The 20,288-nt window shown below is 40.2% G+C and overlaps 1 protein-coding gene across 2 annotated transcripts in view; it reads right to left on the reverse strand.

The window, feature by feature from the left end:
• Positions 1–4,667: 4,667 nt before the first annotated feature.
• Positions 4,668–20,288, reverse strand: part of SLC12A4 (solute carrier family 12 member 4) — a 33,872-nt gene continuing 18,251 nt past the window's right edge. The window contains exons 11-25 of one of the 2 annotated variants that reach the window (XM_029087301.1): positions 18,781–18,838; positions 17,381–17,555; positions 16,854–16,972; positions 16,266–16,364; positions 15,790–15,909; positions 14,937–15,041; positions 13,663–13,831; positions 12,117–12,312; positions 11,202–11,371; positions 10,895–11,026; positions 10,688–10,795; positions 9,680–9,864; positions 8,901–8,915; positions 6,847–6,980; positions 4,668–5,833 (exon numbers count right to left, since the gene is read on the reverse strand). In XM_029087301.1, the coding sequence (XP_028943134.1) occupies positions 5,742–5,833; positions 6,847–6,980; positions 8,901–8,915; positions 9,680–9,864; positions 10,688–10,795; positions 10,895–11,026; positions 11,202–11,371; positions 12,117–12,312; positions 13,663–13,831; positions 14,937–15,041; positions 15,790–15,909; positions 16,266–16,364; positions 16,854–16,972; positions 17,381–17,555; positions 18,781–18,838 (1,877 nt within the window). In that variant the 3' untranslated portion in view covers positions 4,668–5,741. The remainder of the gene's footprint in view (positions 5,834–6,846; positions 6,981–8,900; positions 8,916–9,679; positions 9,865–10,687; positions 10,796–10,894; positions 11,027–11,201; positions 11,372–12,116; positions 12,313–13,662; positions 13,832–14,936; positions 15,042–15,789; positions 15,910–16,265; positions 16,365–16,853; positions 16,973–17,380; positions 17,556–18,780; positions 18,839–20,288) is intronic. The other variant, XM_010177340.1, reaches the window with a different exon arrangement.

Genomic DNA, 20,288 nt, shown 5'->3' on the forward strand with positions numbered 1-20,288 from the left:
GTGAACACAGGCAAGTTTGAAAAAGTACTATATTCCTGTGACTTGCTACCTTGTTACCTGTAGTAATTCTTGAATTTAGAATTTATGCCTCTGGATTTTAAGCTGTAATTCTTATAATCCTTACTGTTGCTTGCAGATTGAGAGTGGGTCTTCTGTAGAAGTAGTAACTGCCTGACATTTGAAAGACCCAACCAAAAATGAGCTCCCACAAACAGATGATGAGAAACTGAGGAACAATAATCAAGATCGGTTCATAAAGATTGGGTTCTTTATTTCTTTTTCTATTTCTACAAACTGTTTTTTCATTCACATGTGCTGCTGGTGTTGGCACGCAATGTAAAGGATAAAGTTGTCAGAGGGAGACCACACATCCTTAACATTGACAACTTCATATACCACATGATACAGAACTGTTCAATGTACATCACAATCTGTCCAATAGATACCAGTACTCTTGTATTAAATCACATGGACAACAGCATTTGCTGAGAGAGGCTCACCTCAGCTCTTATGTTTCAGTTTGCTGAAGAGAAATGCTTTTCGAAGGTATTGCTTTTTGAAACTTAAATGTCTGGGTCAGGTTAGAAAGAAAAACTTACCTTCACTCAGATTCTCTACCCTGACCTCCTGGAGAAGTGCAAGGACAGGCCAACCCCATCTTACAAAAATATGAAGCTGGTGTTTCTCTTGAAGTCTTCAACTAAGAGTGTATGTGGCACATTCCCTACACTATGACAGCTGTGGTTCAAATCCCTGCAGTACTTTACTGTATTTGAACCTTGGAGACTGCCTTATGTCTGGAGGTGTACAGACAATATTGTGTCCTCCTGGCAGTGGTATTTTATCGGCAAGAGAAGAAGCTACATCAAGGACATCTCCCACCTTGGAGCTGGCAGGCAAAATTTGTGATGAATTGTCTACTTTGGTTCTTCTTAAAAAACATAATTTTATGAGGACTGACTTTGCCAAACATTTAACTTTTATCTTGCATCCAGCACTGCAGTTTAAAGAGGAGTTTAAATGGGCATAACTTGTCACTGCTGCCAAAAGGTATAGTCCCACCCCATTGCTATGTGGTGGCTGTGTGACTGCTTTTGCCAGCACAAAGTGGGCAGAGGTAGAAGACACAAGGCAAAGCAGGAGAGGGCAGGCTGGACTGTCTCCAGAAGCAGTAGCAAGCTATAGCAATTCAAAACCTTTCATGAAATTCCCTATGTTTGAGCTGAGAGGAACGTTGAGCAAGAATTAAATGGTTATATGCATATCTGACAGCAGAAACACAGGCCCCTTCTGGGTTGGGTGAAAGGAAACATTAATAGTATCCAAGCACAGGATATTTATGCATCAAAATGATAGCTGCTGCTTTCATCTCCATGTTGAAGATAACCCAGAATATCCTGTCATAGATCCTGACTGCCTTCACCTAGAAGATTAGTGGCCCAGCTGCTATTTTCCTCTTTTAGTAATTCTGTAAAAAACACCTTTTTTGGTGAGATAGATCAATTTTTGGTTTACTTTTTAAAATAATAGTCCCATCCTCTGCCTCTTACATTTCTTTTATGTTATAGAATCACTGCCCTACTTGCACAACACGGACCTCTGAAAAGCTGAGCTGTGCCTGAGGTCTCTAACTTTGTTACTAACCCATTAGCAATGCCATCTCTGTGCACCATGGACACATCCTCCCATGTTTCTGTTTCAGGAGTGACATCTATATTATTGATGTTGCCAGGGAAGAGCAGAGATCACTGCAAGCTGGAGAGCCTCAGAGCTCATGGTGTCAAGTACTGACAGCTATCTTGGAAGAGTCCTACAAGATGGTGCAGGGAAGTGAAAGAACCTCAGGCAAAGCCCTGTGCAGAGGTAAGTTGGGGACAGCTCCCATTGCTACTCAGCACTAGCCAGGTACCCCTTTACTTTTGAAATTGTCCTGGTTGCTCAGCCTTTCATCTGTTTCTCAGCTCAAATTTAGCCCATCACACATAGCAAGTGCACTGGCTGTCTAGAATTTCTTGAAACACTAGGACAGGCTTGTTTCAGGAACTGACTGAAGCAATGACCATCAGGCCTGCCAGGAGTGAGCAGTGTCTGCCCAGCTGGCAGGTGCCTTCCCCATATGGAGGAAGTTACATGCCCTTAGGACAATCTTCCCAAAAGCAAGTGGCCTGCCTGCATTATACGAAGGCTGGAGAGAAGTTTGTGGACTTTTTGGACAGAAGCTGCCAACCATAGGCTCCATTTTAGGTGACTGTCCACTGGCAGAGTGCATTCTGTTCAAAGAGCTGCCTGAGCTTGGAACACAGAGTGTGACTACGGTGGGAAATTTTCTCCACAACCCCATCACCTCCTGGACTGCGCTGTAGTTCTGAGTGCCGCTGTATGACGTGGCAAATCCAGAGCAACAGGGTGCCTTTCCCAGGGGAAAGCGGCACTTTGTATTGGCAGCATCTGCCTGCAGACCTGGGCCAGTGACTGTGCAGGGGGATAATTACTCCAGAACAGAATGAGAACTTTTGACCTCCAGAGCAGGGCTCCAGGCAGTTCTTCCCTTCCCGAGGGAACTACTGGAGAAGCAAACATTATTATGGATGACGCAGATGAGAAAATGAGAAATGGGGACAGGGGAGGAGGATGTATCATTTAAATGGGAATTTTTTAATGTATCATGTTTCATTTCCTATCACTGCATCTAGAATTCAAAGAAGTACTGTTCAGATGAATAGCATGAGAAATGACCACTTCACATTAATTTCCAACCACTGTGGGTGCTGCCCAGCGTTCCTCAGGCTGGGAGCTGCCACAGGAGCAGCTGCTGTCCTCTGCTGGGGCAGAGGCCACGGCCGAACACCTCCGGTGGACTGTTTCCATGCCCTGACCATGAGGGGAGCAACACACTGCTTGTCACAGCAAGTAAAACAGCTTTGTGATTGCAGGGTTTTTTGATTGCAAGTTTTCTGGCAGTGAAAGAAAGCAAAGCAACATCTCTGTGCTACAGCAGGATTTTTTTTAATAACTCACTGATTATTAAAACTATACCATAGTGGTTTTAAGTATAATTCTACACCCATACACAAAGAGCTTAAATCAGCTTTGTTGTGTTAATTGCAATGTTCTCTCATCTCTTTACCAAAAAAAGGTTTTAGAGTAGGGACTGGAATGGAAAATGACCATTCAGTTACCCTCACAGAGCTGACTCACCTAGGAATTACCTTTTTCACTGAAGTTTTTTTTACACAACCTTTTCCATGCTGTTTCCAGTTTTCACTGACATGCACTGCTAGACCCTGCACTTTGACATAAGCTAAGACTCAGAGGAACTTATTTTGAACCTTCTATATATAGAGGTATCTTACATAATTGGAGCCTATTAAATCCTTAGGGTCCACACAATGCTGAATTGGGGCTTTTTTAATCCACATTGCATAAAATCACCTCTGAAAACCTAACCTAATGTATCTCTAAGGATATTCACTTGGTTGGTTTGATAGTGAAAACATAATAGAGCCACAAACAGGTTACTTGGATCAGGTATAGATGGCACTGAAATCCTTCTGTGATACGGAGTTACATCATCCAAACGCATAAAATTTCATGAGGAATAAGTGTATATATATTTCTCAGTATGTTTACGTTAGAAGTTTACATTTGGTAAAAGAAAGTTAATATCTCATAGCTAGACCTCCAAAAGCCTGAGGAATTAAAAGTTTTCATAAACTTTTTTATTGCTTCTATAAAGGAATGCTTGCAAATTAGTTGTTAACTCTCATGATTGCTGTACACTTGCATACTACTACTTAGTGATCTCTACAAATAGCACCCTATTTACAAATAAGCACGCTTTTTTTCTTTCCATTGGTTTTAAAAGGTGAATGAAACGAAATCTGGTTTTCAAAACCAAAAAAAGCAAAGACAGTGGTTAAAAAAATAAAAAAATAGCCAGTAGAGAGCGCACCCTAGAGTTGTTTCTTGGCTGTTGTCTTGCAGGGATCTCACGCACTAGTGCCACCCTGCTCCCACCAGCTATGTCCTGTTTCACAGAGAACACACTTAGGCTTTAACTAGAGAACTCTTATAAACAAGCATTTTTTTATTATGTTATTCAAGATAAAAGCCTGGATAGTTTCTCAGATTTCTCTCTCACAGACAAATCTGTCATACCGTTATCAGTGAAACAACCAGGAGTACTATCCCGACAGGGCTGACAGAACTAGTACACCAACCAGCAAGAGCACATGGGTCAGAGAAATGTGTCAATCTCCACCTTTTTTCCCATACTACTAATACATCCCACAGAGTTTAGCTCACACGTGTCCCTTGGACGGGATCACTGCTTTCCCAGACAGCTGGGAATCTTGAGAGGGTATCAGCCTGCGTGCATTTCACAGTCTACAGGTACAGAGTTCTACCTGGCTATTGGATATGGCAGGAACTCCAGACCCAGGAGCCTTTACTCACTTAGGCACCCCCAGGCTGCTTTAAAGACTAAGCTGGCACCTCCACAGTGCAGTACGTGCGCCATTTGAGGGAGCACCGACACCTCTCCACCACCTTCCCCTCGGACAGCGGATCCACCGATGCTGATGCAGTGAGGGCTGATCCCAGTGGTTCTGCACAGGGAAGGAGAGCAGAGGCTTTCCCAGGTAATTCACCACAGCACAGAGAATAGGTTCAAAGTGTATGCAACATTTTATTGAAAAAATACGAATGTTCTGTACATAAAGTACAACTCAATGGGCTTGAGAAAATCTCCAGAGACTTATTGGTTAATATAGATCTTCTTTTCTTCGGTTTCCTCTAAGGGCATAAAGCAAACAGTGAAGCAGCAGGTCCCCTGTACTTGTGCAAGTGCAATCCCATTGCTGTGCGTGCAGCATAGCGCCTGGCTCTACAGACGGGACTCCAACATGCTCAATGTACTTTGATGGATGGTCTGCAAGAAATTTAAAGCATGGAAGAACTGCACAGGACTGGTCCTTCAATCCACTGGTGATTCAAAATTTATTGTGAGATCTCTGTTATCCTAAACAGTCTGCATCAGTGTATCCAATATTTCTGACAAATAAATACAAAAATAAATAGGGATCTGGTCTCACAGAACCTCAAGTCTCAGAAGCAACACAATTTGTAGCAAGCTACATACATAATTTCAACTATATCAACATAATTTATTTAAATCTCTATCAATAAATGTATTAAAAGTATAAATTCTTATCCAATACTGCGAGTTTAGTTCTGGAAATAAACCCAGATAAACAAAGCTTTTTCAGTCCTCTCTTACAATTTAATGTGCTCTTAGAAAATGCTTTATAGCTGAACTTCAGCAGAAACTAGCTGCTATATAATGTAATTCTATCCCCTAAACCTAATATAAAAAGCTTTTAAAATCTTTTTACAGTAACTGGCTTTTATGTCCTAACTTTACATACAGTTACTAAAAATACAGCACATAGCAGTGCTGACTAAAAATAGGTTTAGTGTTAAAACTACATGCAGAAATGCTGGAGTACCAAAGCAGAAACTGAATAATGTGTCAGCTTCACAGTTAACTTATGTTGCTAATTAGATGGTGTAACAATACTGCAATCCCAAAAGATATGTATGTTGCAAATGGAAAGACAACGAATAGGACTGGATGAGGAGAAAGTTAGGCAAAAAACCTTTTTTTCTTCTCCCTTTCAAACTGGAATGTCCGTTATCGCCAAGAAGGTAAATGTAGACCAGCATTAGAAGCTCGTACTAAATCAGGAGTAAATTGTGATGACTTCTCGGCCACCTCCTCTAACAAGTAATACTCTCTCCAGACCCTCAGTCAAGACTTCAAGAAACTCCATGTCTGTTTTGGTAAAGTCAAGGACAAAAGAAGTATCAAAACCAAAATACACAGTGCTTAGCCTCTGCTGGGTTTATGTGGCAAGACTTTGGTAGCGCGGAGGCTGCAGGGGCATCCTCTGTGAGTGAGATGGGACCAGGGGCTGTCCCATGTGGAACCGAGCCAGTCTCAACTGGCTCCAAAACGAAGCTGCCACTGCTCAAAGCTGAGTGTGTCAGTGGTGCTGGTGGCACCAGGTTACACAGCCACACTCCCTCCCAGCCCCTCTCCATGAATACTGAGTGTTTTTGTCACAGTGGCTCAGTCTCTCCGGGGAAGGATGGGGGAGTAGCATCCTCACCCATCACCTCAAGTTTAAAATCTCTCCCGAGCTGTAGTAGAAACCCCCTGACGCTAAGAGGAATGTTTTTATCCTTCTTTGGCCAGCACACTGTTGTGAAACAGCTGTTACTACTGCCTAGATTTAGCAGAAAGCAATTATTTGGTCTGTGATTTGTGACTCATGACATGTATTTTTTGGTACAAGTATCCCTCTGAGTGCCTAAATATTGTGGGTTTGAATTTTAATCACACTAGAGCATTGCACTTGGAGCTAAGCTCCCAAATTCCGATGTGTGAGCTATGGCTGAGATACATCCTCTCCTTCAGCACCTCCTGTTCACTTGAGTTCAGGCATTGCTCTGCCCAGAGCGCTGGCTCCTGTGAACACCTTCCTAAACATCTGCTACATGTGCTATTGAGAATGAAATTAAATAAATTTCACTCACTTAATAAAGAAATTAAATCAAGTTAGCATTTAGACAAGACTGAATTCAAACCTACATGGCTTCCAGAGCAAACCAGTGGCCAACTTCTACTTTAAGCACTTACTACGTAATGGCCACAAGCCAGAACCCTCCCCTCAGTGGACACTCTGTCACATATTACAGCTCGACAGCATTTGTGGCAAAATGAATTCAAGAGCACAGATGAAAGAAAGATCTTCTACGTGGACCAGGCCTTGCCTGAAAGGATACAGTTTTCATCCCCATCGGTGTTCTTTGGAGGACCAGGCATGTTGAGGAGAACAAGTCTGGCATCATGGGATCTATTTACAATAACTTCGTTTAGCTTCACTGCTGTGTGCATTCTTCGGACATTAGACTGGTTCCTGTAGAAGAAGCACATTCAGACTTACTGTTAGAAACATGCTTCTGAAAACTGAATGATTAAAAAGGCTCTTAAAAGCATACCTTAAATCTCCTAAATACCCTGTTAAACATCAACACACAGTAAATCTTTTTAAACTTGATGAAGATACAAGAGATTTCAGAGTTCTTCAGGTACTGCTAGTCCATTGGTTTGCTGGAGTCAAGACTCCAGTTTACAAAGTGATATTGCTCTTCAAGAAGTAGATTTTATAAAGATGATTTACAGTCTTGCATAAGAAGTTAAACCCCATTTGCACAAAGGGAACATGCTCTTTGACTGTACACGCTTGTGACTGCGGAGCTTTCCCTGCTGGCAGCCCTCTCCAGATCCCCTCACTCCCATGGCAGCACAGACCGTGCACCTCTCTGGACTCAGTACCAGAAAACTCTTTCTCAGAGACCTACTGGAATTGAGTAGGAGACTGGCACCACTGTGCTCAGCCCACACTACCTGTGAGGGCACTTGTCTTTTTGTGTTGAACAGTAGTTGACATCTCCAGAGAAAGCCTGGTTTCCTACAGATTAGTAGGCTGGAACGCAGCCTACAGATGGCTGGATGTGTGCCTGCCTATGGGGCTCTGCTGTGTAGGGTAAGGATTTTAACCTTTCCTGCACTTGCATAGTCATCAACCTCTCTGCCTGGCTATTTGCAAGAAACGCTTCTGACCCAAGTATCTTTAAAATCTCAATCATGCTTTCAAATTTGAGTAGCCACTTGGTTCAAAAGTTATGGGAGAGAAGGGAATAGATGCAGCATGATCTCATAAACCTCTACTCCTTAAGAATCCAGGCTAAGAGAGGTAGCAGGATTAATTATTCAGAACATATAATCACAAAATAACACCAATTCACGCAGGAACAGAACTGGAGAGTATCCTTTGGGGTTTTTGAGCCAGGGAATGTTTCCTTCCTACAGGAAATCAACCATTATTTTGGTCATGTAAAAGGAAAAACAATACAGAAATAGACTTATCAAAGGGAGAATATATTTGCAACTTTGAGGATTTCTACTTGGGTTTTCTTTCTTCATTTTAATATATTAAAAACAAGTATTAGTAGAGACAAATCAAATATGAATCTATAGTTCTGTTAATTCAGCTTTACATGTTATGAGTGAAAGTCTTGAGTAACCTTGCTGCTCTTCCAAATATTTAGGTCTGCAAAGAAGTGTTTTATATAGACAGGAAATAGAAGACGCAATGGGAAGAATAATGTTTATTATACTAACAACACAATTAACCCACTTTGAATTACCTCTCTGTTATTTCATGTTCTTATTTAATTTGGAACAAGGACATCCTCTGTCTTTACCACATCAGCTTCAGAAAGCCAGGGACAACAGAGAGGCCAGATTATGTTTACAGGAAGTGAGGAAGAAACCAAGACCAGAAACAATATACTGTTACTATGTTTATTTTGGAAAAGTAATTGAAAACTAAAGGTTTGGTGTTCTCTACAGTGACATTTAAAATTGGCATCTCCCCAGTGATTTGAAGGTGTAGGCTCTAAGAAAGGGTTTATTTGTGTCCAGAAACAACATCAGAGCAGTGTAATGGAGTGAGAGCTTCTCTAAATGAGTAATTTTTCCCACTTCTTGTGTCATACTCTGCTTAAGAAGATAGGTTCAGACCTGTAACTGTTTTCTATCCTGACTTAGTTCTTCTCAGGACAACTCTTGTAGTTTGTTATGTGCTATTTATAATGATACTTAGCTTAAGTGGCTAATCCTGCTCCCTTTAAAAACACTGCTAAGACTGCTCAACTCTAACTCCTTTTCTTTTCTTCCATAATTACATATCATTTTCCTGCTTTTAGTTGAGAAAATGAAGTCTTCCCTCTCAACCATCTTAATGTACTTCTAAGTTAAATAACAAACTTACAAGTTTTCCCACTCTCTGAAAGCATGGAAGAGGAAAAAGTACAGGTAGTTAACACCAAATTCAGCAGAATTTCTACAGTATATAAACTAGTATGATTCAGCCTAAACCAGATTTGAATTCTCACTGATATATCAGGAAGAAAAATCTGGGACTTTGCCAAGTATGCAAAGCTGACAGAGTGAATGCTTCGTGTAAGATGTAGCACATCAGGGAGGTTACAGGAGATTCACACCATACAAAGCCACAAATAGAGCTTTACTTCTAGCCGGGCAAGGGGCACACGTGTGGTAGTGCTGAGGCTGCTGTTCCATCTCAGTGCTCCTTCAACAGCAAGTCTTAGAGGCTTGTATCACACACATATTCTATGCACAGTCATTCATCACCATCTCCACAGATCCTTCCTTGCTGCGTTAAAACATCCACACTACACATTAGATACTGAAATTACCAGTCTTTTTAAAATTCTGATTAGATCAGCAAATTATCAGTCTGGGTTTTATTTGTGTGTTTGCTGAGGTATGTGGGAACAGGAGGGAAGTTATAATAGGATTTAACAGCTCCAATTTAAAATTTGACTATACCAAGTAAAATATTGAGGGATGTGTGCCACATTTAATTGGTTAGAGATTTCTCAGGAGGCTAACTGCTGTCTTTTCAATGGCCAGGTCTCTATGTTTATTGTGCAAGTCTAAAGCAAGGACTAGGAGATGAAAGATAGTAAAAGCACAGCACGTCTGGAGTTTCAGGGGGTACAAGCTATTGACTCTGACAAGACTCACGGCTTAATGCTGATGAGATCCCTAAAGCTTCCCACAGCACTGCCTCGGTTCCGCTTCTCAGCATCGCATTTCTCTTTTGTCCAGGTCATCTGGATGTTCTCAGGAACTGGGTCCCCCTCATCTTCTTCATCCGAGTAGAGGCTCTCCAGACGTGCTATTGAATGTCTGTCCTTTACCAGCTGAGCCTGGGGGGCACACGAACGACTTGGTGAACTCAGAGACTTTATGTTACGTTCTGTGGTTCTGTTTAAGCAATGAAAGACTTTTTATTCCATTGTATCTTTAATTTTGTACGGTCAATTTAGCATTTAGGACAGCTCTGATACCAGGCATCTGCCTTAGCCAATAATCTTACATACCAAGCTGACTTTAAACAGTTTTGATGGGTGCAAGACATGCAGAATTTGGACTAACACAGGCTTGTATCTGTATGAGGGGGGGAAAAAACAAAACAAAACAAAACACAGTCTAGCTCACATCATGACACGGTCTGAAAGAATGGACAAGTCTGACACAAAATTGTCAAAAAAAATCTGGACAAATAGACACAGAAAAATTAGATCATCTGCACCTTTCACAGCTACATGTCCTGACAGTGCACACTGGAATGAAATCTTCAGTAGGAAAACAGGATATACTATAAATTGAGACAAACCCCGGACATCCCATATAAAGCAAAAACAAGGTCAAGAAAGGGCTGAGACTGACATAAAGTCATCAAGTATCATTTACACCGCAAAGGGGAACACACAAGTGGCTTCTACAGTGTATATAAAGCCATCCTTTCCACCAAAACCAAATGATTCCTCGCATGGTTTTGCGAGTACAGCCAGGCCATTCAAGAACTACATGCAATTTTGGGAAACAGAAAAGCTACACTAAAAGTATTTCCTCACACCTTTAGAACACAGGAGTTAAATTTAAGCAGCAGCTATATAAAACACTACCAGGAAGGCACTTTGTGTCATCACCTCAGTAGCCCACAGCAATCAACCACAAATGACATACCTCCCTTTCCCTCTCTGTTTTTGTCAGCCTCATTTGCCTCAGCATCTGAGATCTCTGCTCCATCATAAGAGTTCTCTCGTAAGTATATGCTGAGATATCACTATTGTGCTGCGGAAATAAGAAAAAGAAATATTCTGCTTGTCATCAAGTCATAACCAAACACCACCATTTGCATCATAAAGTGAAAAACGGACTGAAATCTCTTACCATTTCTACCACTTCTACCTCTGCCTCTATTCGGAGTTGATAGAGGAAAGTAGCCAAGTCCTTCTTCATCTGGATGCTGTTATCATCCATCTGAGCTACAGTAAAAATCCTCATTTTGCATTTTCTCCAAACCTGGTGAGGGAACACAGACAGTATTGGAACCTACAGTATTTTGCTCTGCAAACCAGAAACCCATCAATATATCCACTCTCATTTATCAATATAGGCCCCACTACTGGACCCTGTTCCTTTAAACTAATGCACACAGAAGTAGTTGGTGACAAATATTCTTGGGCTAGCTCCTTACTTTGTGCTGTTTGAGAAGAAACGGAAGCAACATCAGCATGCCTCCATCATGCACAATCCACCACACATCAATGTTGCCTTCATTGTAACGCTCATGGTTGCTGGGGTAGAAAGACACATTTTTGGGAACCAACAGAGCCAGATGGGCTGCAGTTGTGCAGCGAACAGTACCTGCCCAAAAGAGGAAGAACAGACAGTTACTTCCAATTCTGCAGGAGTGATCTATGGGGATTTTTTGGTTGGTTTTTTGCTTGTTTGTTTGTTTTTTAAAGTTACTCGTTGAGCAAATGTCATCAAACCATAAAAGTCATCTCTTACATAAAGAAAAGTATGTGCAGCAAGGCATGCACAGACAGATCGGGGCAAATGACAAAGCCAGGATAAAGCAGACCTACAGGCGTACACAAGCCCTATTTCATGTTTGAAATAAAAGCAGCAATCTTCAAAGCTCAGTATGAGGAGAAAGCACGTGCTCTCTTCTAATGTGACTGTCTTGACTAACTAGACCATAGGGGAAGGAGAGGGGTATATGCAAGGAGAGTGTTAGCTAGAGTGGTGAAGAGATGGATAGGTTAAGACCTGTGAAAAGACAGAGATTATGAAACAAATTATAGTTTGCCATAAAAACAGTATCTCTCAAGTCTGCAATTTTTTAGCAATTCATTAGACAGATGAACTTTAGCTGCTAGATAAAACTTTTAAGATCTTGCATAGGTCTTTTACCTACAAGAAATGGTATTTCAAACACAGAGGAATTTTGTGAGAAATTAGCTACTTCACAATCAATACTAGACAAAACAGACTAAAAACTAAAACCAATTTCATAAGGACTCTGCTAAAATCCCCTGTGTGTACCATGTGTGCAATAAACATCTCTGTTCACAATGTTTGATCACACAGGACCTTTAAAGCTCACCTATAAATGTCTTCCATGACCTGGGATCTTCACTTTGTCTCCAGCCATACGGCCATCCCAAAACCACAGTGTTATGTTTCATGCCACCTAGCCCACAGGACTGGATCAAGTGGGCAATTCCTTCTCGAACTTTATTGGCTACAACCACTTGACAAAATCCTTTCACCTTCTCAATTTCCATCATATTCTTAATAGTCTACAAGAAAAGAAAAACAAAACAAAACAAAACAAACAAGGAAAAACCTCACAACCAAAAGGAACTCTAAGTATTCCTCTATCATGGGATTACAATGGTTCCTGGTTCACACATCCACAGGCAAAACATTTCAAGGCAAAGTTCTGCTCATCCACTTTCCTTAACAAAACCCACTAATTGTGAATAATACTCGTTTAAAACACACAGAGTTCCCTTCCAAACAGAACTATTCTAACAGATTAAGATAAGGGCTTTTTGGTATCTGCTATAATCTCTTATTCATAGCAGCAGTTAGTGATATCTCTGTTACTTATCTCACTTTCCATTTTCTAACCCTAAAACTCTCACCTTTTTAAACCCAAGGTTAATCAACTTCATTTGGAGTTCCAGTTTCAGATTTCTGTGTAACATGCTGTGTTGTTAAATTCAATTTACAGATAGAAGCACCAACCCCCCACACACCTATCAAGAATAGCATACCCTTTATTTGTTTTAAAATTAAACAACTTGGTCAACACTTAGGCCTATGAATTAGCTTTCATTTTGTAACAGTTTTCATGTATAAAAAGCCTCTGAGGAAGAAGACAGTGATGTGCTGGTATTAACAAATTTTCAGGACCATCCTTCAATGCCTTTTGTAATAAATTTATCACCACACTGAAAGAGACACAGCACATTTGCTAGATTTGTAATAATTGACAGTTACTGAAAAGTTTCTTAGTATGTTCAGAAAACTAACTAGTCCTCTTCCCTCCATTAATCAGCATGTATAAGCCTCCATAGTAATTATTTCATATAAATGAAGACAGTTTTATGCAGGAAGGCTGTTTACACAAGTTGCAAGCATTGATTTTATTATACTGGGGAAGGACTTTTCATAAGGGCAGTTAATGACAAAACAAGGGGAAATGGGTTTAAGCTGAAAGAGGAGAGGTTTAGATTAGATATTAGAAAGAAATTCTTCACTGTGAGGGTGGTCAGACACTGGAACAGGTTGCCCAGGGAAGTTTTGGATGCCCCCTCCCTGGAAGTGTTGGAAGGCCAGGTTGGATGAGGCTTTGAGCAACCTGGTCTAGTGGAAGGTGTCCCTGCTGATGGCAGGGGGTTTGGAACTGGATGAGCTTTAAGGTCCCTTCCAATCCAAACCATTCTATGATTCTATATTCCCAAAGCCACAACTGGCAGCTGAAACATGTTTGCAAGCCCTTAACTGAAGAGCTCTAGTACTGCTCAAGTAGTGCTGTACTTCATGGAAGTCTTGCTGATAGGCTTTTTTCCATGTAGGATTACGAAACATTTAAGTTATCTGCCCACTCACCCCTTTTTACTTTAGGAATTTAAGACACTGACCTGTTCAGCAGCCTGGGCTTCTCCGTAAGTCTCCAAGAAATTCCCTTGGATCACTGATCCTATGATAGTCAAACCTTTGCCAGCTTTCAGCTGAGATGCAAATGTTAACAGTCTAGGGTATTTTACATGCAAATCTTCATCAAGTTTCAGAAGCACCAGCAACTGAGGCCTGGAGAAAATAAGAAAGGCAAGGTATTTGCTACAAAGCTGTTAATGCTTTGTAGAATGCATTTTCTACAAGGGAATGTATTTTCTACAAGGCTGTTAAAGCCTTCTACAAAGGCTCTAACAAAACCACTTCTAACAAACTGCCTCTCATCACTTGAGCTGTGCTTGAATATTAATTCCGAAACAGTACATTCTTTCTGTATCTCACACATTAGAGAGGTTTTAATTAATATTTTATTTCTCTTTATTCAAAGCAGATTTGAAGCATTGAGGGAATTCTGCTGCTGCATTGTTTTGACAGTTGTAAAACCCATTCATGTACTTAGCTTAAGAGGCTTGCATTAGTGTTTTCTTTACGCGGTTGATTTTCAAGGCTGTTTTAAGCACTGTTAGAGCACACACTGTGTTCACACTGTAAGGCCATCCTTCCAGATCTAGCCGGAAGATCTGCCGAACAGTTGGGAAACATGAATATTTTAATCTAAACACAGATCTCACCTGCCTTCTGTCCCTTAAGGTTTTGCTACACACCAGTTATTTTCTCTATTAAACTATGGTTGAGCAAGTATAAGAAGATTTATAAACTCTCTTTTGTAGGTTCCTAGTCCTCTTGTTCAGAGCCTAAGTGTTGTGCAATGCATGACTGAGAGGAGGGTTCTTGTCCACTTAATCTGTCTTCAACACACAAAGCCAGAGGGAAAAATGTTGGCCACTGATCTGGTTTTTAATGCTACAATGACAGCAGTGACTTCTTTGTGCCTCCAGTGCAAACTACCATGGGCCTCTGGACCTCTGAACTCAGAGATCTCCACAGTTGCTCCAAGTTCCACTCCTGAATTCACCAATTCATGGTCCAATTAAAGATCCAAAGGACAGGAAAGGTCTGCCCGTGCAGAGCCCAAACAGGAGGGCTTGGGCCGTGACAGGGCAGCTTTCCGCAGACACAACACTTTTTTAAATTTTTTTTTTATTTATTTATTTTTTTAAATCAGGGCATTTAAATTCATTTACAAAAACCAAAAGCATCTTGTCTGTAGTCCAGTTTAATTCCTTAGCTGTAAGTAGGTAATCATGACAGTGCATTTTATTAGTCTAAAAATGAGTACCTCCAGTTCTTTGTGTGTGGAGGGCCCTCCTCCAGTCTGAGTAAAGCGTATCTTGCTGCGCTGAGAGAAAGACCTCGGATACCATCACCCCATTCCTTCTCCGCACTGTGAAGAACACACAATTTAGTCAACATACACTTTCACGTGTGTTTAATTGCACACTTACAGTCATGTTATAGACAAGTAATTTCCTTATAATGAGTTTAATAATGTAGTATGTAGCATGCATCACACATATATTTATCATTTGTACATGTAGGTATGTGATACTTGCCACGTATCACATGAGAGAAATGCAAATGTTTCAGTAAAACGTACACGACACCACCACCATTCTGTGTTTAATTTGTAATCACCAGTCCACTACAGAGAATGCTTCCCAAGCATAAACAAACATCAGGCATTTCAATACCTGATTTGTTATAATTAATTTATACAGCCATACTGCAGCCTGACTCCATCTGATATTAGCTACCTCAGGCAACCTAACCCACAGATTCTAGACAGGCCTCTGCAGCAGATAAACTGGAATAACATGGCTGCCTTCAGGTGTTCCAGGCCTGAAGTAACTGTGTGCAGTAAGACAGCAGAAGGACAGATCCCAGCCAGGGTTTCTGCTTCCTATGACTTTCAAGTTTCACCAAACACCCTCAGAGGCTCAACAACAAAGCCCTTCAAGGGCTTTTGTTTAGCACTGACACAGTAAAACAATGAAAAAAAATGAAGTAATAAGGGAAGCCCTGTAAGTCATATCTCTGGACCAGCTCCTTCTCAAACTGTGAAGGCTAGAGTTAATTCACAATGAACAGACTCAATTTTCCTCCCTACCCTTTTCTATGCAGTTAATACTTACCCTTGGTATTCAATGTACTTGTAAATCATGCCTGCAATAAGCATAGCTACCAAAGCGTAATACCAAGATGAAATGAACATCAGTGCCAGGCAAATACTCATGCCTAAAAATGAGAGGGCCCTAAAACAAGAAGCAAAGACATTAGTGAGTAGTGGGGTAGGAAAGCTTACAAAAAAGTCAATTATTCTCTTTCTTCTTTTTTCTTTAAATTGTCTATTCTGAACTGGAAGTGACAGTAAAGCTTCCAATGAATCTTCTCAGTCCCCAACTGCTTTACTACCCTATTGTTGGAATGAAACTCTCATGCTATTAAATATCTGGGTCTGGTCCACTAGAAATATTACATCGATGTACTCTGGTCTAGAACTGATAACCAGAGAAATAAAAGATGCCCACAACCCTCACGGAGAGGGTTCATCCAAAACCCACCCCGTAGATTACAGACCAGGCGTTGAGTGTGCTGGCCTTTTGCTTACCAGTGATAGTACTTAAATCGGGGCCGCCAGTTTGGAGTTCTAAGAAGTGTTTGTACTGCACATGCAAGATTAACAAAGAGGTAACACATCAAGAAAAACCTGCAGAAGCAAAAAAAGCACAAAACCTTTTAGCACACACATTCATAGATCCTAGCACATATTATAGTCACATGAATCATTTACAGTCAAAATATAGCTGCCCTGTCATGTGTGACTATTCCTCTGATTTTTATTAGCCTGAACTATCAGTATAAAGTAGTGAGAACACTTTTTTAATTGGATCAAGTTAGATCTATCCACCACATCAACACTATCTTTGTTCTGTGATATAAATAATATTTTCCCAACGAAAGTAACAAGCCAGCTATACTAAAAAGATATTTATTCACAGAATACTCCAGAGAACAAATAGATTTATATGCAGAGACTGAAGTCAGAGAATTCATAGAAATACTAAAAGTGGAACTCAGGCTCCAGTAATTTGCTTTACCAGTTTCAGATAGGGTTGTAAAAGACAATCAAATTAGCAAAACTCAGAGTTTTGCTCCTTCCCCCCTCCCCTTAAACAGCAGCTGCCCTGTTCCTTACATTGAGAGAATTGGAGCCACCATGTCAAGTGAAGCAATAAGAATTCCCAGCTCAGCAATTAATGCTGTTAACAGAAGAGCCCATGTTGGTTCACCATTCGCTTTTCCATGACCAAAAATCTAAGGAAACAGATACATTAAGCACATCTTCCAAGTGTTTCATAAGGTTATAATGAAAAAAATAGTAATTACAATTTAAAAAAACAATAGTAATTTTCCTACATACTTTTTTCTCTAGAGCAAGGAGTCAAATTATTCTAATGGCTTTCTGTACTTCATTGAATTAGATGTTAGACTTCTTCATAAAATTACTATATATGTCTATTCAAAATCCTTTAAAAATATTCCTAGTTTTTAACAAAGGAAAACAAAGCATTAAAATAAAAAATATTGACCTTCACTTCAATGCTGGGCAAACTATGGAAATAAATCTGATTTCCAAGAGCATAAAGTTAAATAGGTGGTTAGTTACTATGTCCAGAATGTCTTTTTTATTGTTGTTGGGTTTATTTCTAAAGATGTACACACCCAGAGGAAAGGAATGATATTGTCCTTTGCAATGGCTTGCAGCAGCCGGGGGGCTCCAGTGAGGCTCTGTAAACCTGCTCCGCAGGTAGAGAAGAAGGATCCTATCACAATGACCCACGGCGAGGGCCATGAGAGGGTGCCCACCACTAAATTCTTGTTCACTGCATCGCCGTACCTGCAGGCAGCAAGACATTCATATTCAAAGGAATATTCTGACACTCACACTTGGTTTTCTCAGTCTGTTTCAAGATGTCAAATATTAAATATTTCTGTATTTTCTTGATTAGGAAATACAGGAAGTAATAAACAATCTGAGTTACACAGACAGGAAGTGTCTGCAGCCCAATTTCAACAACTCAAAAACTTTCAATTATGAATTCTAAAACTCTGTTGTTATCACAACTTTATTTACTACTTTCACCTAGAAAGATGTGTTTCTTGAAAAAGTAATTAAGTTCAATGTTTAAAACACCCAACACAATCCAGTGTCAGATATCCCTACAGAAGACTTCAGGCTTTTTTTGTTTGGTTTTATGGTTTGTTGGTGTGGGTTGTTTTTTTTTTCCTCCAGAGAATTCTATTCACAAGCACTTCATTGCTTGTCCACTGGAAAGGGTCCATCAGTGTGAGGGAAGTTTTCAGAAAAAGCACTTGTAGACTCTAGTACTGGGAACACTTCTACTGGGTTTACAGACAGAAATGTTTGATATCTAATAATCCAAGCGTGGAGATAACCAAATACAAAACTCTGTCCAGTTACAGATGTCTGATTGAATTTCTATGCACAAAATTAATCACGAATGCTACAAGGAAATACTTCTTCCTATGAATACCACAATGAGCAACACAACATACACAGATACAGGTGTGGGTTATCTGCCTGTCTTGTATGATTTATCCTTGGCATAGGTCAGGGAATGTACATTACACTGGTTGTTAACTTAGTGCACCGTGGTCAGCAAGCACAAGAAAGATTAGAGCAACTCTGGAAGCTATTTGCTAACACACCGTAGGCTGAAATCATTTCAGCTGCTTGGCATACACTACTGACCTCACCAGTACTGTTACAAAAATCAGTAGTAGTACCTCAGGTGGCAATAAAGCCAGAAAACAGTTTGCAAAGAGTAATTTTGCCAAACTCAGTAATTAACAAAAAGAGGACAATAAACAAGGAAAAAAAATAAAGTTCACCTGGAGAAGAAAAAAAGAAAAAAGAAAAAAAAAGTTTGGGTTTTTGTATTGTGCTTCTCTAGGGGACAGAAAGAAAAACGAGAAATCTGTAGTTTCCTGTCAGGGATCTGATCTTTGAATGAGGACCCCTGGAAACTGAGAAGGGTACATCAACACCTTCCCTGCAAAAAAAGAAAAAGACAGGAGAGCATTAAAGCTGTAGAACTTACTTATCTCTCAGGACTACGCCTTCTATGCAGGCTCCAAATAATAATACACAACTGAAGTCTTGAGTACAGAGCATGCTAAGGAAATAAGATTTATTTAGACATGGCAGATGAAAACAACCACAGAAAGTATAATGGGAAGTTCAGTATGTGCCTCTGTCCTACAGCATTTGCACTGCAGCATCTCCATAAGCAAACAGTAAAGCTGGTGAGTAAATTAGTATCTTGCTACTCATATATGCCTTCTGCTGTTAAAGTGACAAAGTTGCTATCCTAAGTTTCAGTTTTTAAAAAAGATCGTTTTAAATGTTATGATAAAGGAGATAACTTCAAAGGAAATAACTTCAAAGGAAATAATTTTATATGTAAACATTAATTTAATCTGCTGGTATAGAACAGAAACTGATACTAAAATATCTTTATTTTCTCTCTCCTTCTCTTGTGTTGAAGATACTTTGAATATATAGCAAACCATTACCTTGCACTTTCTCATTTTGTGGTCTTTGACATCATTCACATTACCAATAAGCCTTTGAATACCAGGGTTGTTATTAAACTGTGCTATTTCTGCATTGGGGAGTACAAAATAGTTCAGGTTCTTTGGATCTGGCTTTCCAGTATTGTGATTTAAGTTTACCTGAATGGTTAAATCCTAAACTCTACCCTCTACCCCTGAAATACAATTGTAAAATACAAAAAGCAGTAAAAGAGAAAAGATTGATCACTCCTAAAAATTATGGTGTGAGCCTTCCACTGGGTGGCGTGTTAATATCTACCTATAAAGTCACCCACCACAAAATACGTTTTGAGCTGCAAATATTTTAACAAAGGAGCTGGGGGTTAAGTCTGTGACTTGTTTTAATATTAATTACGTTCATAGGAGATGCAGACTTCTTGGTACAGGATCAGTTCCCAGAGTAACATCTGGAAAAGGCTGTGCTCCTAAGAAGCTGGGACAAGTGAGCTGGGATCCTGATTTACAGCTTGGCAAGTTCTGGCAAAAAAAAGGTTCAAAACAGTGGAATTTCCAGGAGAGTCATCATCTTGGCCAGCTGCTCTTTGGGTGGGATTTATTCAGAAAGCTCTTACAAAGAAGTTTTAAACTTCTTGCTCATATTAACTGCCTTTTGCCTTTTCTTTCTTTTTAATCTCCTACATTGATAAATTGTAGTTTAGGACCCCAACAGCTAGATGAAGCTGAAAGACCTTGGCTTCATCTCTTCTCCAGCAGGAGAGAAGAGATTAAGACAGTCTGTCCTAAGGAAAGCTCCTGTGGTCCTAAGCCCTGAAGAGTTTAACCACATACAAAACCTGGCAACTTCAACTGGGACAAAGGCTGTTCCTCTGAACACACACTCAGCACTTAGAAACCTGGTGTGAGGAACATCCTCATATTCTGCCAATTCAGTGCTGGGAAAGAGGTGGGAAACAACAACTCATTCACAGCTACATGGAGCTCACTGCTGAGCACAGTGTTTGTAACACTTCCACGCGTGCCAGCATCATGGAAG

This window comes from Antrostomus carolinensis, unplaced genomic scaffold (assembly GCF_000700745.2).
Source record: "Antrostomus carolinensis isolate BGI_N321 unplaced genomic scaffold, ASM70074v2 scaffold14981, whole genome shotgun sequence".
Lineage (NCBI taxonomy): Eukaryota > Metazoa > Chordata > Aves > Caprimulgiformes > Caprimulgidae > Antrostomus > Antrostomus carolinensis.